This window comes from Crocodylus porosus, unplaced genomic scaffold (genome assembly GCF_001723895.1).
Source record: "Crocodylus porosus isolate Cpor-Errol unplaced genomic scaffold, CroPor_comp1, whole genome shotgun sequence".
In the NCBI taxonomy this organism is placed as follows: Eukaryota; Metazoa; Chordata; order Crocodylia; family Crocodylidae; genus Crocodylus; species Crocodylus porosus.
The window spans coordinates 55,895,152-55,915,076 of record NW_017728943.1 but is presented as its reverse complement, the minus strand read 5'-3'; the positions used below and the strand labels follow the sequence as shown (position 1 = coordinate 55,915,076).

The 19,925-nt window shown below is 43.3% G+C and overlaps 1 protein-coding gene across 4 annotated transcripts in view; it reads right to left on the bottom strand.

Annotated features, from left to right (window-relative positions):
- The window catches only part of THADA (THADA, armadillo repeat containing), a 291,659-nt gene that overhangs the window by 65,032 nt on the left and 206,702 nt on the right, over positions 1-19,925 (bottom strand). For all 4 annotated transcript variants that reach the window (XM_019549394.1, XM_019549396.1, XM_019549397.1 and 1 more), the window contains exon 33: positions 3,352-3,764. In XM_019549394.1, coding sequence (XP_019404939.1) covers positions 3,352-3,764 — 413 coding nt within the window. The remainder of the gene's footprint in view (positions 1-3,351; positions 3,765-19,925) is intronic.

The following is a 19,925-nucleotide window of genomic DNA, read 5'->3' as shown; positions in this document are numbered from 1 at the left end:
TCACCCAGACCTCCCTGACCCACAGTGGGCAGGGGCATGTCATGGGACTGGTGAAAAATTGACACAAAGTACCCATTTAGCAAGTTTGGTTTTTCATGGGCATCAGTTGTCAGTTGCCCCATCTGGTTTAGCAGGGGTCCAGTGTTGCTCTTGCTTTTCCTCTGGCTCCCCAGATATCTAAAAAAGGACTTTTTATTGTCCTTGATACTGTAGCTAGCTGGAGTTCCTTTGCAGCCTTGGTTTTCCTGGTTCGCGCTCTGCAGGTCTGGACCAGAGCAGAGTATTCCTCCCTGGTGGTGGATCCAGTCCTCCATCCTTTGTAGGTCTTCCTTTTAAGATTCAGGAGGTCTACCTGTTCCCTGGAGAGCCAAGGGGGCTGTTGTGCCCTTCTGCTCCCTTTCCTCTGAGACGGGATGGACTTTGCTTGCGCATCCAGGATTGCTCCCTTGAGGAGCAACCACTCGTCCTGAACTCCCTTCCCCTTTGGGTTCTGGCCCTTTAGGGCCTCACTGACAAGCCTCCTAAGCTTGGCAAAGTCAGCTTTCCTGAAGTCAGGGCCTTCTGTATTACTGACTGACTTGCCAACTTTATGGCAGGTGGCGAAGGTGATCAGCTCATGGTCACTGTCACCCAGCTTCCCTTTGATTGTTAAATCACTGATTAGGTCGTCCCTGGTTGCCAGCATAAGGTCAAGTAGTGCTTTACCTCTCGTCGGCCCACAGACTGTGTGTGTCAGATAGAGGTCACTCATGCACAATAGAAAGCTCTGTGCCTGCTAGGATTTGCCTGAGCGCCCCTCCCACGAGATGTCTGAGTAGTTAAAGTCTCCCATGACAACCATACACTGAGAGCACAAGGCCTCAGCCAATTCCCCGGCAAACTACTGGTCAAGGTCTTGACCGTGGGTAGGGGGTCTGTAGTAGACTCCCACCAAAGTATCCCCTGTGCCGTATTCCCCATGGATTTTTACCCAGAGGGTCTCAATGCCTCCACTGTGGGTGCCAATGTTGGCTGCAGGGACGCGTAGCTTTCCTTGACGGAGAGAGCTATGCCCCCGCCCCTTTTGTCCACTCAGTCCCTCCTCTATACCTGTGGTTCAGTCATGGGTGGAGTCCCACCAGGTCTCTGTTATCCCAATGACATCGCAGTTATTTGCATTTAGCAGGAGGACAAGTTCCTCCTGTTCATTCCCCAAGCTCCTGGCATTTGTGTACAGGCAGGCAAGTGTCCCTTTGGGGGCCTTTGCCCTGCCTACATTTTGTTCCAGGGCTGGGGCAGTGGTGGGTTCCCCTAAGTGCCTTGACCTGCTGGCTGTGCAAGGGCCACTCAGTGGGCCAGCAGTGGCAGTAGTCCCCCCATCCTCTGGCGGGCTTAGTTTAAAGCCGGGTGGAGCAGGTCAGCCAGTCTGGCTGAGAAGAGCCTCCTGCCCAGTGGAGAGATGCAGAAGCCGTCTCTTCCCTGCAGCTTGCTGCCTCTCTTTCCAAAGAACCGACTGTGGTCATGGAAGCCAAAGCCTTCCCAATGACACCAGCGCTGCAGTCTTTGGTTGACTACATGGATCCTCCTCTCCCTCCTCAGCCCATAGCCCGAGACTGGGAGGATCGAAGAAAACACCACCTGTGCCCTCACACCCTTTAGCCCTGCACCCAAATTCCTGCAGCGTCTCATGACCCGGCTGGGAGCGCTCTGAGCCGTGTCATTGGCGCCCATATGAATAAGGAGCATGGATAGTGGTCTGTGCGCTGGAGGAGCTTTGGGATCTTCTCCGCAATGTCTCAGATTCTGGCTCCCAGGAAGCAGCAAACTTCCCGGGCAAAGGGGTCGGGGTGGTAGATTACTCCCTTGGTCCCCCTCAGGATGGAGTCTCCCACGACAAACACTTCGCGTTTCGTCTTGGGGAGAGCGGGGGCAGTAGCTACAGTAGCGCCTGTGTTGCCTGTGGGAGCTGGCAACTCAGCAGGCTCTGCTGGGGCTGCAAGAGGTTCGTACCTGTTGCAAAGCTGCAGCGGGGCAGGGACCTTGGTGCAGCAGGCGTTGGGGGCCCTCTCCACCTTGGTTCAACCCCTGGGCTAGGCAGTAAGGGAGGTCCCCGAGTCCTCCCTTGTCCTGGAGGGAGACCGTGGTCTACCCTCCATCTCCCAGGGGAGAAGGACTTAGCAGTCTATCTCTTGCTCACCAGTTGCTGATGGCACGCAGTCTCTGGACTGTGGCCTGGAGCTCCTCCAGCTGGCACGCCACAGATGCCAGTAGGGAGCAGACCCCACAAGAGGAGGCGGCCATGCTCCCAGGCCCCAGAACCTGAAATGTGGCAGGCAGCCCCTGCAGGTGAGAGCCAGGGGCTCCATCTGCGTGGAGCCTAGAACCACGAGCTCCATCTGGGCAGCCGTCCCTGAGGTGCCAGAGGTGGGGTGGGGGCGCAGACCCCAAGGGGACTCTTGGGGTGTGGCGTTGTGCCCATCCATGTCATGCTGCTGGTGGGCTGGCTATGGCTGGGACTGTCTACTCTAGGGGGCTCACAGGCAAGGTTGCAGGCCCTCCCGTGCGCCCTCCTGCACAAACTCCCATGCTAACTCGCCTGCCAGGCCCAGGAGTGCACCTGTTTGTGCGATCTGTTCGCACGGCTCCCTGGGGGACTGGGGCCAAGTAGGAGCTGGGGAGGGGTCACACCAGGTGGTGTGACCCTCCTGGGCCCTCTCAGCCCGCTCCCAGCTGACTAGGTCCCTCCCTCCACAGGCCCCTGTAGGCAGGCCGGGGCTCATCAGGGGGGTCCTGGGGTCTCTGCTGGGGTCCCTAGGTCATGGGGCCGCAGCGGGCTTACATGCGCGCGTCTCGCACCATAGCCAGGACCAAATATAACCTAATTACTTGGGGGGGGGGGTATCTTAAAAGTTGTCTTGGGTTCAGGTAAATACTATACAGATTGACACTGTATTAAGATGTGCTAATATTATGTACCTGGGTAATAAACTTCAGAACAATATTCTGTTTTTTGCATGACAAATACAAGTCCATATAGGATTTAAGTTTAATTCTTAAGTGCATAGATTTAGTTCTAACAAAATGTTGACTCAAATAAAGCCAAACTGAAAAAAATGCAGGTTTTCCCAGACAGTACTAGAAAATTAATGAGCATATAAGTGTCAAAAAAAGGATGGTGTTTCTTCTGCAAAAAAACTGACTCTTAACCTTCTGGCTATTTCAGAATTAAACAAAAATTCCTGATTAATGTTAAATGAAAGAGACATACACATACAAGCAAAGATAAAAAAGGCATGGTCAAAAATCCAGGAGAATGGTCCTTTAAAAAGAAGTAGATATACAATCTCTATACAGCTGGATGCTCCTTCCTACCTTGCAAAAACACTGTGGGTGACTTTCCGTCATAGTCATTTTGAGGAGCGTCTCCTCCAAATCCGAAAGTGAGCTGAATGGGCATCTCTTCTCGCCTGTAACCTGTTTCAAATTTACCTGCTTCCACCAGAGGAGCAGAGTTTCTAACATCAGCAGACGCACTTCATGAAAGTCGGACTGAAGCAAATGGATAACCAGCAAAGAAGGATTCATCCTCTTTTCTGCGACAGGTGAACTGCTACTTGAGATGTCAGGGTCAACAGATACTGAGAGCATTGCTATTACAAGCTGAGTGATACTCTGAAGATACTGTATCAATCCTGGTATTGCACAGGAGTAGTGGATACCTGTCATCAACTCAGAATCTGAGATAACAGTGTTCACTTCCTGCCAAAATCCAAACAGTTCAATTCCTGAAACGAAAGGTAAAAAATAACAATAAAAATATAATTACAAATGAATAACACACATCTACTTTTGACAACTTGTTAATTCTATGTCGTTTAAAAACCTGAGGTTTAAAAAATGATCACACAACAGGAGCTCTACACTGGAAACAGAAATCGCCTTTGTTTTGAAGAAATCCTAATGAATGAATTATTTCCAGGGATGTCATATTATATTTATCTATATTAAAATATGAATGACTTAAAAATAAAGAAACAGTTTTCCAAACTGTGATAACACAGCGTGAGTGTTTGGAATCCAGGGTTCACATAAGGTTTTTAAAAACATTACAGTACTTTATACAGTCATTCATATGCTTTGCCCTATGAAACATGGCAGTTCCTTATCTATCGGTACAAACTTGTCAATTCCTACTATTGGTCACGGGTTTTTTTTTAAACAAGGTAAAGAATTTTCTAAATTCCTGAAGCAATCTCAGATGTCTTCATATACTATATACCACTGTTATTACAAGGAATTAACACACTCACAGTCACACCCCAGGAAATGGAGGAAGTTCAGATGCATCAAAAGCACCAATTGCAAATACATGGTTGTGTCATCTGTGATAGAATGGCACTACATTGGACAGACAGATCTTGGCCATGACCAGCAGTGGAAACAGGGAGAGATTATTAAAGAGGAGTATACCTCCTCAGCTCGCAGTTGTAGGGAGGCAGTTAGAAGGGCCAAAGCTACCACGGAGCTGAGGACAGCATCCCAACAAAAAATTGTTTTTCAGATATATAGGGAGTAAAAGGAAGACCCAGGGTGGTATAGGACCACTACTGAATAGGCAAAAGCAATTGGTGACAGACAGGGGGGACAAGGCTGAACTCCTCAATGAGTTCTTTGCCTCAGTCTTACTAAATGAGGGGCAAGACAAGTCCCACAATGGGATTATAGAGACGGAACAGCAGGGCGCCAGACTACCAAGCGCTGACCCTGAGATGATGCAGAGCCACTTGGATGTGTTTAAGTCGGCAGGCCCGGATGAGCTCCCTCCGAGGGTACTGAAGGCACTGGCTGATGTCATTGCACAGCCACTGGCAAGAATATTCGAGCACTTATGGCGCATGGGCCAGGTCCCGGGGCACTGGAAAAGGGCCAATGTGGTCCCTATTTTCAAGAAGTGGAGGAAGGAGGATCCAGACAACTACAGGCCAGTCAGTCTCACCTCCATCCTTGGCAAAGTCTTCGAAAAGATTATTAAGGCTCATATATGTGAGAGCCCAGCAGGAAAAATTATGCTGAGGGGAAACCAGCATGGGTTCATAGCAGGTAGATCATGACCAGGTTACAAAACACCTGGACGCAGGAGTAGGGGTAGATATCATTTACTTAGACTCAGACTTAAGCAGGCCTTTGATACGGTATCCCACCCCATACTGGTGAACAAATTAAGAGGCTGTGACTTGGATGATTACACAGTCTGGTGGGTGGCAAATTGGCTAGAGGGTCGTACCCAGAGAGCGGTGGTGGACGAGTCGGTATTGACCTTAAAGGACGTGGACAGTGGGGTGCTGCAGGACTCGGTCCTCGGACTGATATTCTTCAATGTCTTTATCAGTGACTTGGATGAGGGAGTCAAGTGTACTTTGTCCAAGGCTGCGGAGGATACAAAACTGTGGGGAGAAGTGGACACACCGGAGGGCAGGGAACAACTGCAGGCAGACCTGGACAGTTGGACAAATAGGCAGAAAACAATAGAATGCAATTTAACAAGGAGAAATGCAAAGTGCTGCAGCTAGGGAGGAAAAATGTCCAGCACAGCTACTTCCTAGGAAATGAACTGCTCAGTAGCACGAAAGTGGAAAGGGATCTCGGAGTCCTAGTGGACTCCAAGATGAACATGAGTCATCGGTGTGACAAAGTCATCAGAAAAGCTAACTGCACTTTATTGTGCATCAGCAGATGCATGACAAACAGAACCAAGGAGGTGATACTTCCCCTCTATCGGGCACTGGTCAGACTGCAGTTGGAATACTATGTGCAGTTTGGGCGCCATACTTCAAGAGGGATGTGGATAACCTGGAGAGGGTCCAGAGAAGGGGCACTCGTATGGTTAAGGACTCACAGGCCAAGCACTAAGAGGAGAGACTAGGGCACCTGGACCTCTTCAGCCTCCGCAAGAGAAGGTTGAGAGGTGACCTTATGGCTGCCTATAAATTCATCATGGGGGCGCAGAAGGGAATTGGTGAGGCTCTGCTCACCAAGGCACCCCTGGGGGTCACAGGAAAGAATGGCCATAAGCTAGCAGACAGCAAATTTAGACTGGACATTAGGAAGAACTTCTTCACAGTTACAGTGGCCAAAATTTGGAACGGGCTCCCAAGGGAGGTAGTGTTCTCCCCTACTCTGGGGGTCTTCAAGAGGAGGTTGGATGGACATCTGGCTGGGGTCATCTGAACTCAGCACTCTTTCCTGCCTATGCAGGGGGGTTGGACTCAATGATCTATTTGAGACCCCTTCTGACCCTAACATCTATGAATCTATGCTTCAAAATGAACTTAGCTGGAGCAGAAGGTGGCCAATGCTGAAGCTTCTAAAATCCCTACTGAATTACTTTGGAAAGTAATTATGTAAACATGGAACTCTACCAGTCAACAGATCTGCTACCCACGTGTATTCAGTCTCATCTTCAGAATTTACTGACAAAAACATGTATTTCTTTTTATTCTTCTACCTCTCCCACTCCTGCAAGAGTCAACAGGCAAGAGAGAGAACAACATGCCATTTCACTGGCATCAGCAGAACAGGATAACTGAACTCCAAGCATTTATACTTCTACCAGCCCTTCCAAGTCAATCAATGAGACTATGCAGGAGTCACTGAGGGCCTGTTAATCAACCCCAAAGTTAACAGAAAGATGTTAACATGGTAAGAGATGAGTTAAGGCCCTAACAAAACTGACAGCACTGATACAAAAGGGGTGAAAAAAATCAATACAGAATAATATTCAGGAATCTTTGACTTTCATCCCCTTCTCTTTAGTCTTCAGCATAGCTGAAAATAGCAAACCATCTGCTAATGGGAAAAAGCCAAAAATTTCCTCCATTTCAAATATATGCATAGGACTGTGTTTCATGGGAAATGACCAGAAGATTACCGGAATGTTTGCTACAGTATACCAATGCAAATAGAAATCAAGGGTACTTCTAAGGCCAAGTACAACCTATCCGTTATTATCCTGCAATAAACAAGGCAGCGGTCTGGCAACAAGGATGGGTGGATTTGCAGTTTTTTTTTCTCAAAAGTCTCTACAGAAACAAACATCAAGGCAATAAACTAGCCTTGTCCTTCTCCAGTGTTTAGAACAGTGGGTCTCAACCTTTTTAGCCTTCAAACACCCCTCATTTGATTTGAGGCACCCTATCCATAACTTCTGTGAATTGAACAGCACTGCATTTCAAAAGCTAATTTATTTATTACAGTGCTCACCTCCTTACAAAAGCGCCAGGCAGTGAGGACAGGGGATGAACACAAGCCTGCACATATCTCCTCAGACCTCACACCACCCTTCAAAAGATCTCAAAAAGACTGTCCTGGTTGAAAATCACTGATTAAGAATATAGCATAATTTCACACAACGTGACTGCTTTTTGAACTTAGCTGGGTGCTGAATACTATTATAAAAGCCTATCAAAATATTGTCATAAATTTGTTATACTTCCATAAAACAGCAATACAAAAGGATAGCAAGAATGGAGAAGTTATATGGTGAAATATTTCCCAAAATTTCGTATTTGTAAGAAAATATCTCCACTTTCTCTTTGTGTCTCTATAAAGTCATCTTACTTTGTTTGACATATATCACCACGCTGACTTTTTAAGTATATCTCAAAGTGTTTTGTGAGCTATTTTGGAGAAATTCCAAGGAAACGTTATATCTGAAAGAAAGAGGTTTCAGGCACATTGCATAACCCATTAGTCTTATTAGCTGTGTTTTCATAACAGACTCTTTCACATTCCCTTGATGTAGACTGAAGCAGCCATAAAACTGTAACGGACGGACAGGGAACCCGCCACAAAGCAAATAAAACTCCTGTGGTTGAAGCAGCTGTATTCCACCTCCTAGCTCACCCGTTCGAAGCAACCAGGCTTCCTGTTTGATTCCCTTTCAAGGGGCTGCACATTCTACAATCCCTTTAGATAGAACGCTGTGGTGTTACATAATTTTATGCACACACAATAACTACTCAAACATGCTGGAAGCTGCCAACATTCAATAATTTCTAAACTATGTGGTTGCCTTCTCTATGGTGCAGACTCCAGGGTCATGATTTTCACACGGCCTAACTCAGTGAATACCACAGTACAGTAGAAATCAAACGTATAAACATGGAAATTGTTCAAGCATCTAGATTCAAATGGTTTAAATGCTGTCCTAAAGTGTTTACTAGGCACATCACATTCCACCAGCCCAACTAGTCAATCCAATCATTAAAAAAACAACATGCAAATACAGCATTTTGTTTTTCCATTGCCCTGGTACCAAAAGGTAAGTAGATTTTACATTGGGTCTGGTATACTCTTCTCACTACTATTTTTCAAGGCTGACAACATAGTTTTATTTAGCAAATTACTATTGGTTTTGAGGGGAATTATTTTAGTTTTGGCACAGCCAAAGTCTTGCAGAATCAGCAATGAACGTTTCAGGAGAATAATGCCATTTTGGCAGATCTCTCCTATTTTCTGGACATACCAAAAACCTTTTCTAATTCTTGGACAGCTTCCAGCTTTTCTGTGTCTGATGGAGGTCGGATAACTTGGGCTCAGCTCCTTGCTTTAGAACCATTCCTCTGGTACTAGAAGGCTCAACAACAAGAACATCAGACCCAGCTGATAACATCTTTGTTTGCATATCTGTTTAGACTTAAGACACCAACCAGAAAGGCTGCTGCTATCACCCATGCTCCACGTTCTTTCCAATGTTCTTCTGAATATTCTCAAATAAAAAATATTCATGTTTTTAATTTTACCACTAAGAAACCTTTTCTGGTTTTCATGTAAATATTTATTTTTCTTTGCAACTTTTACCTGATCTCTCTTCTTTGGCCAACATCAAAACTTTTGCCTAAACCAACAAACATGTTGCTTCCCAAAATAAATGTCTAGCCCTGTTATTAAAAAACAGTAAAGAACTGCTGCTGCTTCTTTTTTCTTCACATGCAGAAACATTGTGCATGGTCTAGATGATCAGCTGCTGGAAGAGGGAACAGGTACAACCTTTGGTCAACTAAACAGTGGTGTTAGCAAGCTGCAAATGGAGTCTTGTCCATTCGTCTTTAACCAGATGCAACAACAGCCTCAAGAATGGAGGAAACAAAACACAAATGGAAAGCGAGTAAATTTACAAGATTAAACTGTGAGAAAGCAGAACTGGGCCCTCTCCCCACATGAGGAATCCACTTATTGTGTGTGTGCATGTGTGTACACACACAGACATACACACACCTCTGACTTCATTTATAATACATTTCAGAGATAAACCTACCTCCAAAATTGCTTAATTCTAAATGAGAGAGAGACAAATTCCATAAACTTTCTTGGGGAGGCTGTCTAAAGTCAGGGATATACTATTGTCCTTCCTAGTAATTTTGATAGAGGCTTTATGAGCTACTGATAACCAGTCAGTCAGGAAGTGAAACATCCCTTAGAAAGTAGAAAGGACATAAGCAACAGAATAACATTACCAAAAATGGTGAATGGGATCAGAAATCAGTCAGTGGGTATGCCTACATGAGACATTTACTGTGGAGTTGACTAATTAACTCTGCCGTAAATGTTGCACATCTGCACCCCTATTAGGTGTTTTAATTAGCTCCACAGCAGCACATGTGTAGACGCTGTCGTAGCTGGCTAAGGCACAAGGGTGCTTCAGTGCAGGGGCTGCCTGCCAGCTAGTGCCATGCTGAAGCACCTCTGTGCCCCAGCCAGCCCTCTGCAGCATATTAAGCTGGGGGGAGCAGCCCTAGGCTGGCAGCCTGACCCCGGGGCTCCCTGTCAGCTGGAGCTGCTCTGACCTGGCTCAACATCTTGCAGTCCTGGGTGCACATTCAAATGGCACACCCAGGAATAATAAACACTGAAGCAACAAGCGCCAGAGTTTATTGCTTCACATTAATTGCACATGTAGATGTGCCCAGTACCTTGCATACTACAGGTTATCTGACATACATGACATATAGCAGCAGTGTCCCTTGGCACCACTGAATCAATACTAGCTCGGAGGGAAGAATCCTGTCTTCTGAATCATCAAGTCCCATTTCCTAAAGTCTCCTTCAATAACCCTAGTTGTGTATTTTATCAGCTAACTAACTACCTGCTTTGTTTGCAAGATGACGAACATGACCACAGATAGCTCAAGGTGTTGCACATAAAAATGATTAAAATGTACGAAATAAGTTGTACTGACCCTGCCCTACTTTTCCAAAACTCCAGAAATACCTACATATTCTAAATAATACCATCTGTAAATGCTTTAAGGGGGAAAAGACAACTTTTTGGGGAAGTGCGGTATGTTGCACACTGTTGTCAGAATCAAGGACACATAGGACCACTTTGTTTTCATGGTCAGCAAAGCATGGCTTGTGCCAATAAAGTTACTTTGGGAGATTCTCCTAGCCTAAGTAACACCTACCATAAAACCATCTTTAATGGACAGAAAGTAAATGGATGCTGGCCCGTTCGTTTCAAATGCACAAGATGCAAGAATTTCAGAACAACAGATAAGTCTCATGAAGAGAAGAAAGGTCTGTTCACTTGTTTAGACATTTTGGCCCTGAGAAATCTAGAGTGGCGATTCTGCCTTTGCCTCGGGAAGATCTTACCAAGGCCTAAGTACAGGGAGTGGAACATCAAGGCATGGGGGTAGAAAAGAGAGAGGGAATCCTGAACCCCCCATGGGATCTGCTCCTGGCCATTATTAACATATATTACAAAGGGCAAAAATATATTTTTGAAGTTCTGTTTAAATAATTTTGACTATGGCACAGCTTCCGTGATGAGACCCAGAGCCTTTGTAACTGTACGTATAGATGGACAGGAAGCTTCTCCCTCCTCAAAAAGTGTAGGGAAACAGGATGACCCCTGTGAATCTGCAGGTTTGGAACACAGTCACAGTTAATTTTATTCTTTCCGGGGTACCTAAACAATCAGAACAAGATGTCCATTAAGCCTAGATGCACAGAAAGTCCCTAGAAACTTCACCTATTACTACAATCAAGATCTCTTGAGAGTTTCATAACAGTTGGTAACTGGCAAATCTGAAGGAAACCTCCTTACAAGGAGAACAATTTTGTGCTTCTGGATTTTGCTTCTTGGACTATGCCATCTTAAGATCATGGACAGGTAAGGGAGACCTTACTACTTGGTTCTGCTAGTGGGAAGGGAGTATTCCTTCCCCCACAGCAAAACATCTCTCAAGACACAAAAAATCTGAGGGAAATGGTGTTTAAAGAGAAAGCTTCTTCCGACTGCTCTGAAAAGGTAGGTTGTAAGGTGGACTGCTGCTGTGCCTGCACTGCACTCTTCTGGTATAGAAACGATTGAGGAATGATGAGCTAATTCCAAAGTGTGGGGATTAAGAGGTTTCCAGCAGTTTCAAAAAGACATCCACTGGGATGAGAGGCAGGTTGGAAACCTTTGTACCCCTATAATGCTAGATATTCAGGGCCTGGCTTTACAAACATTAAAGATCAAATCTGGAAGCTTGTTAGAGCTAAGAAGGGAATGTTAAACTCCGCGTCATGAGCTTTAGTCATGATAACATGATCCTTTTATTGTTATTTTTTCCCTTTATTTTATGAAAATAAAACAGGACTAGAAGGAAAGAATAAACTGTTGACAAATGAGAAAAGAACAAGAACAACAGTAAAACATGCGCCAGCACAATGCAAAATATGTATGTAATTATTTAGAATGTGACGTTTTTATGCACATAAACAGGATGTTTTCTTCTAAAGAAAAACCACTGTGGTTTCATAGGAATGTGAAACACCCTGAACATCAAGGTCGGTACATCAGTATTCTAAAAAGGAGCCAAAACTACACACATGGAAGAACTGACAAAAGCTCAATTGGTATAACATTGTTAAGGACAGCAGCACAATGCTGTACTTAGTACATTTTAAATTAAAGGAATGATAAATAATATTTGGGGCTGAAAGCTGAAAATGTTTGTTTATGGTCAATCTATTTCTGACACAGCACAGAGATTTTCTAGTTACTACACACAAAGCCATGAACCAATAATGTCTGATGAAGTGATGTTTGTTTGAATCTAAAGAAAGTTTTTCAAAAGTATGAACTGCCCGAAGTCTCAAAAGATGTTAACCCAGATGTCTAATGATGATAATTTAAATGTTAACATTATTGGCTACTTCACTGTTATTCCAAGCATGTAACAAAGGAAACATGAAGATGAGACTCATTTACTATGATCACAGTCCCATTTTGCAGCACAATCTGAAGCAAATGCCAAAGGGGAGAAACACAGTCCATGAAAAATATCAAGTCACCAACAAGTAGCCAATTGCACAGAGCTCAATGGGGCATCCAAGGCTCATTGAAGAAAAAACAAGTGCAAGAAGCTCAGCAGAGTGCCTGGATAGTGCAGAACTGGATTAAGGTCATGAGGGATGCCAGGCATATCACTACCATGATATTTCCTAGAGCTACAAGAACAGCAAAGAATGGGTTGGTGATAATATCTAAAAGTGGCAGAAGTGAACCATGATGACTCCAGAGCAATGGGCCTAGATTTCATAGACATTTGTACTGGAAGGGACCCTGGAGGATCAAGTCCAGCCCCCTTCCCCAGGGGCAGGAAGTCAGCAGGGATCCCAAAAGATAAGCATTCAAATGCGTCTTGAAGGCGTTCAAAGTGGGTGCTTGAACCACCTTCGGCGGCAGTCTATCCCAAAACTTGGGGGCTTGGACAGTGAAGAAATTCTTCCTTATGTCCAGCCTGAATCAGTTGCGGTGGAGTTTGTGATGGTTCGATCTTATCATCCTCTGGGGTGCTCTGGTGAACAGATATTCCCCTAGATCCTAATGAGCACCCCTGATAAACTTATAGGTGGCCATCAGATCACCCCTGAGCCTGTGCTTTTCCAGGCTAAAGAGTCCCATGGCTCTCAGCCTCTCATCATAAGGTTTGTTTTCCTGACCTCTGATCATGCACGTGGCTCTCCTTTGCACTCTCTTAAGCTTCTCCACATCCTTTTTGAATTGTGGAGCTCAAAACTGGCCGCAGTACTCCAACTGCGGTCTCACCAAGGCCGAGTACAGCGGGAGAATGACGTCCCAGGATCTGCCTGAGAAGCATCTATGGATGCAAGCCAGCGTTTTGCTCGCTTTACTAGCCGCAGCATCGCATCAAAGGCTCATGTTCATCTTGTGGTCAATCATGATCCCCAAGTCCCTTTCATCTGTAGTGCTAACCAGCGCAGCACTGCTGAGCCTATAAACATGCTGTGGGTTTTTCCTCCCAAGGTGGAGAACCTTGCATTTTTCGGTGTTGAACACCATCAGATTCTCATCCGCCCATATCATGAGCCTGTCAAGATCCACCTGGATCACCCTCCTGTCCTTAGGTGTGGATGCTTTACCCCAGAGTCTGGTATCGTTGGTGAACTTGGCCAGTCCGCTTCTGACACCAATGTCCAAATCATTGATGAAGATGTTATTCTATTCTCCTCTCAGTATGACTGTAAAGCTTTTGGGAAGGATAGAGGGGTGTCTTTTTTCTCTTTCAGAGACTCTCTTCAGACTCAGGCAGACAGTAATGGCCACGTACAGACATTTAGTTTCTCCTAGGAGAGTGACTGCTCTCAAAGCAGATATCACAAGTGTACAGATGTTCAGGATTTTTCTCCCACAACAAAAATGGCTACTCCAAAAGAAACATAACCTGGGAACAACCAGGGTTAAATCACTTCTGGTGGAATTTCTACTCGGACAGCAAATGCCTGTATACATTCTCTTCTGAAAGAAGCCACGGAAGTCCTACAGCATCCCAGGGTGCTTTGTTCCCACCCCACCCTCTTAGAGACAATGTGTTACTTGCTGGACTCTAATGCTCTACTGTAGTAAAGCATCGAATCTTAAACAGATTTAGCTTATTTTAGGTATCTATATTCTGCTGGTTATCAACAGGGACAATAGCAAAAATGTCTTGGATGTCTGAAAGAGTCAAGAAAAAACCCATCAATAAAGATGTCACGCATTTTGGCCGATCAACATTTTTGAGTAATAGGAATGATCTCCTTAAAATATTTTATAATGCTGTTGTTTTAGTCAAATACATTGGGTTTTCTTTGATAATTAGAATGTATAGTACTTGTACTTGTCTTGGCAAATGTAATGAAAGTTGTTTTAGCTTCCATATATTGCCATAACCCCAAATGTTTCATGGTGACCTGTTTCTGAAAAAGACATAGAAAAGTCTCAAACAGCTTGTCTCAGTGATAAGCAACTATGAGTCTCATATCATTATAAGACTCGACCCGTTTGTTTTTTCATTTTATGCCACATACATTTAAAAGGAAGTTAAATGCTAATTAAAGTAACCTCTCTCAGAGGCTGACTTAGACACTGACAATGGTTAAATGGTAAAAGTTAAAAGACCCATATTATTTATATTTGCTAAAATTTGTGACAGAGATAAATATAAGGCTAGCTATTTTAATGATACTTTTAACTTCCTTTACCTAAATCTCTAAGAAGTATGGCCAAACAATTATTGAGAATAAAAACATTGTTGGTTTACAAATGCCTGCTTTGATTATTTGGTCTAATTAGGTTAAATTTAACAAATTCCATCTGAACAAATTGAAAGCAATTTCTGTTCGTTATGTCATAAATTATGTAAACTTTGGGTGCAAATGTGTTTAATGTGGCACATGGTCAATGCCATTATTTTGACTGAAGTTAAGTAAAGATTTAAAGCATATTTTTAGACTCTTTCTAGATAGTTTATACCCACTGACCTTCAGTTAGGCAAGTCAACAGGAAATTTGGTTGGCTAGCCCAATATTCTAGTTTAATAAAATTAATTCCATGTTCTGAAACAGTTGGGTATTATAATCTAAAGTTTTATCTAGGGGGTGGATTTATCCTTCATGCACTCAGAATTAAAAACTTTGGTATAGTTTAGATACCTACCTAATGTGTATTGATGGCCCCGATTTTCATTTATCATTGTGCCTCAAACACATTAATGAACAGCCCAGTGAGGTAAATAAACTTTATTATTCTTCTCGTTTTACACATGGACAATTAAGGTAGAGTTCTGAACAGGATAAATTGCAAGCAGTTAGTGTGTGGCTTCCTCCTAAAGGTGAAAAGAAAAAGCATAGAGCACAGCGTAGATAAAGCCAAAGAAGTAACTTTTTATGGTATAATATTTAAATAACTTAAACATTTACCACCAACATATAGACATATGGTACATGTCTTTCTTTCAGAATTAATTCAAGCGTTGCCACTGAATTGAGTCCCGGGAATATATAAAAACCACTGACTTCAGTTTGGTGCTTTCATTTCAAGTTGGCTAGTCCATCAGGTGAGTAAGCTACAGGTTGAGTTAGCAGAATGCATTAACTACTGACACAATCTCTCTCTCTCATTTCAAGTGTTATTTCACAGCTGAAGCTGGGCTAACAAGAGAGGAGTTAATTTAAGAGGGGATAACTCAAATGAACTGCTGAAAATTCCAATTAGGTAAGGTCACAATAACTGTAACACCTACATGCATTTGTTGTGAGGAATAAAAAGCTTAAGGTAGCATACAAGTTAAGAGTTATTTTTTTGTAATCTCAAGAAGACTGTGCTACACAGAATAATGACCTACCCCACTTTAACATTACAAGGAGAACTTATTATGCAAGGCAGAATTTTGGCTTCAGGTAAATTTATGATTTTCCCAATCATTTTCCCTACTCCAAAGAGATCCACCAGAGATGGCTCTCTGGGCAAGTCTAATCAAGGCACACCAATTTATACAGGCAACAGTACAAAAGGGAATGATGTGGTTAGCATCATGCACAGCTGTGTACACCTCTACAGTTTAGCCGATCAGGTATCCATTATGATCCAGCTAGATTAAATGCAAGGCAGTTTTGGACGTGGGTTAGAGAGCAACTATCAGTACATCCCTGAATCTCTCCTGTTAGTGTTAGTAAGTTTTGACTTTAAGACTAAATATGATACTACTCTGAAAAGTACCCTTTTGAAACTGGAGCTGCTAAAGAGATCCCCTAACTGGCTTTGTTCAGAGTCATACTTAATTGCCTGGGAAAACAGGCCACCATTACTAACTTCTACTCTGACCACTATAGAGTCCATTCTCCCAGAATTGTGTTAGTTCCAGCCCACAAGATACTTCCAACATGACAATTATCATCACCATAAACATCATCAATATTATTATTCCTAACAACAACTCCACCATTTAAAGCAAACAGAGTTAATAATGTTCACATATTAAAGCTGACATGCAAGAACACAAAACTAAGGAAATACTAATGGAGGCCTGTTCTCCACTTAAAAATTCTCCTAATATATGAAGCATAGAAGCACAAAAGGTCCTAAGCTTCGGCACTTTCCAGACACTCCACTGTTCCCATCTATTTAGGGTTTCAGAAGGTAGAGGGAGGGGTATTATTTGATAAAAGAATACTTGTTTTCTCTCTAGCAGAATACAATTATGTCTATTGAGTTCCAATGCTTCTCCAAAATCCGGGAAGAACCAGTTTCTACCTAGTTTCTACTGTAGTTAAATCTTCTAAGAAAAGTAAAGGCTGACACTTTTCTTGCAAGTTTGCATTATCTCTAGGTTAGGTGGAGCTTCAGCAATGAGGTCCAGAAGTGTACGAGAAGCTAGCTCACAGCATCAAAATTTCACATACTGCTTCAGGAATATAAGAACTTTCATCCTGGAAAGTAAATGAACAATGGCCAGATATGCTTCAAGAAAATGACTACTGTATATTATTTGTTATGACATATGCCAAAGCAGGTTCTTTGTGTGTATGGATCATAGAGATTAAACTATACAGATTTCAGCCATAAGTTTCTATATGTTGATAACGTGCATCCTATAACAGTTATGTCGAAAGTAGTAAGATAGAATAACTAGTCTTTTAAGATAAATATTTAGCTCATAGCTCAGTATATGTTCTCTTGCAGTAAGATAGTTTTAAGTCTTTGCCACTGCCTCACTTCCCTGTCCTACACTTTAAATCTATTTGAATTTGTTTAGCAAATTCCATATGGACTACGCTGGACTTTAAATGACAGATTTTATTAATTAAAGACAACAAATCATTGACAGAAATATATGTAACATAGGAAAAGACTAGGCATGGTTGCACTCTGAAAATGTCTTTGTAATTGTATCTCCTTTAGACAGGCATAATCAATTAGAAGTGGTCTGATTTTAACCAGTTGCAGGCTCATTACGCTGCATTCCACTTTGTGTTGATGAAAATCAGTTTCAGTCTGTGGCCTGGAACTCATAAACAGCACTTCCTGGGGCCTCTTATATAAACACATCAAGAAACAGTTTTATTTGGATTTGTCCTTCCCCCTTTTATTTTACTGAAACAACTTAAGAAATCAAGATTTTAGAAGAAAAAAATTGGCTTATAACCAAAAATATGCTCACTGGAACAACATGTTTAAATTGTGAAGAATATTAAACTTCAGATAGCAATTACTGCTCACCATACTTCAGCGCAAAGCTTAAGATTGTACCTTCTTGGCTGCTTGGGCTAGAATCTCATTAGGACAGTGCAGGCTGTATTTAGTGTAACACAGCACTTTTTAATGCATGAAGGCTGTTTGTCTTGAATGCCTTTTCACAGAAAATGTAGCAAAACAACTTCAAGTTTTTAAAAATACATTTCCCTTCTAAGTTTCTATGCCATCAAAACGTTGCCAACAATATAGTTATTATTAAACTATCATATGTGAACGTAATTAAGCAGATCTTTCCAGTGGAATACACATGAACAGAAAGAAGATAGCATACACATGCACACAAATAAAAATCAGTTCATTTAGAATCTAGTCACATCCACAGCACAAAGTCCAAGAATGGACAGGTCTCTCAAAGGTGGGAAATGGTTATGAAAGCTTATAGTTCTACGCAGGGAGAAAGGCAGGCCTCTCTCTATGTCACGCCTATGAAAAGTCACTCTTTGGGGGAGAGGTTTCAGGGCTGTGGCAGGAGGTAGGTTTGTTAGCCAAGATGGAACCTGAAAACCTTAGTTAGAAGCTTAGCGTGAGTCCCCAGGCATGTATGGGTAAGACAGTTTAGTGGAGAACCCACAATCAGTGGCTGGTGACAGGTGTGACCCCATTAAGCAATCTTTGTAGACGAGCAGATTAGAGAGTAGGTTGTTACGGCCCCAGGAGAGATGCAAGTATTAGGTTCAGATCTTGCTGGAGTGTGGAATCTCTTGCTGGACAGAAAACCTTGGTTAGGCACTTGGGGAACTGCAATGTTCCTGGTTAGGAGACTGATAATGGCCCTGACCCCTCAGAGAAAGGGGGTATTTCTCTAAGAGAGAGCGCATGACAGCACTAAGGGTAGAAAAAGACATTGCCCAACTGAAGTGGATCAGATGTGGTACATGCCCCACTACAGCTAATCCATTTTATTGGGCAACACACACACGCACAATGCCCTTTATCTTGCCTTGGGCCCCCTACCTGACGCAGAACAATGGGCAATGTGTTCCCAGATCCCTAGCTGCTTCATGCCGTGTCCTGCACTGGCCTGTGCCTCATGAAGAGGGGCACTTGGGAAGTCAAAGTGCTATGGCTGAAGACCAGAAGCCTGGCTGGTGTAATCTGCCCCTGGATTCATTCCCTGGATGAGAAGCCCTGAGCCAGAAGGGACACATCTAAAAGGTAGGGAAGGATCCTTGAGGGCATCAAGTTGTAAACCAGAATGTTTGCCGAGGCTGTCACATGGTCCACTGCTTCTCACATGATCCCAGAACTGTGTCATTGACAGAGTTAAGAGAAAAGTCCAATGAAGAAATTTCATTCAGCAGAGCCAATGGACCCAAAAATGGGATAAGGGTCTCAGACAAGGACTGGTTCTGGCAGGAAAAGGTCTATCTTGAGCCAAGGCAACTAAAAAGGCCTAAGGAATGGGAAGTATGTACTGCATGCAGCAATGAGCATAAGAGGCCAGAAAATGTGCATTGTACAGATCCAAAAGGCAAAAAAGATTATTGAATTTAGTATTTAAGGAACAGGAATGTACGAGCATGGAATGTACATGTGAGCAGGCATTCAGATGAGAACTGAAGCTACTCCATCTTTCAAAACAGAAAACTAAACAGATATTAAAGAAAAACTGCAGGGACAAACTGCATAGTTGGGTGGGATACAGATAAACTTTTGGGTATGAAGTACCTTCCTCAGGTCGCTGAGGAAAAACATCTCAGGCAAGGGAAAACTGTCTGGAAGGGTACTTCATAACCCAAAAGCTTGTTTATCTTCATCCCAATTCTACAGTTAGCCCAGTAAAAGATGTCAGTCACAAAAAGCTTTGCCCCTTTCACTTTTTCTGGATCATCACAGCTACTACATGACTATTACCTATTAACCCTTGTAACTCATTACAAAAAAAGGTATCACTTTTTTTTCCAACAGGGGTTTTGACAAAATTAGATGCAAAGGCAGTGCCTTTCAACCCTTGGTGAGAAGGAACATATCTCCTTACTCCTCTGCTTCCCTCCCTCCCAAAGACTAGGCCCTCAAAGTTGTCACAAGTACATATTCCTCTAGACACCTACATAAATCCACTGGTTTTTCAAAAATGGTCAGCATCCAGTAGTTCTAATGGATCTACTGTATTCACTCAACTCCAAGATGAGGTTTGTTTCTCCATTCAAAATGAGGAAAACAAAGGCTCATCTTGGAATCAAGTGAAAACAAAGGGCCTGCAGTCAGAAGAGGCAGCAGGAAACCATTTGGTGAAGCATATGGCAGTGAGGGATCCAGTGCAAAGGCATGGAGCTGCATGGAACCCATGGTGGCACAGGACCCAGCACAAAGGCATGAGGTGGCACAAGACACAGAGTGGTGCAGGACCCAGCACAGGT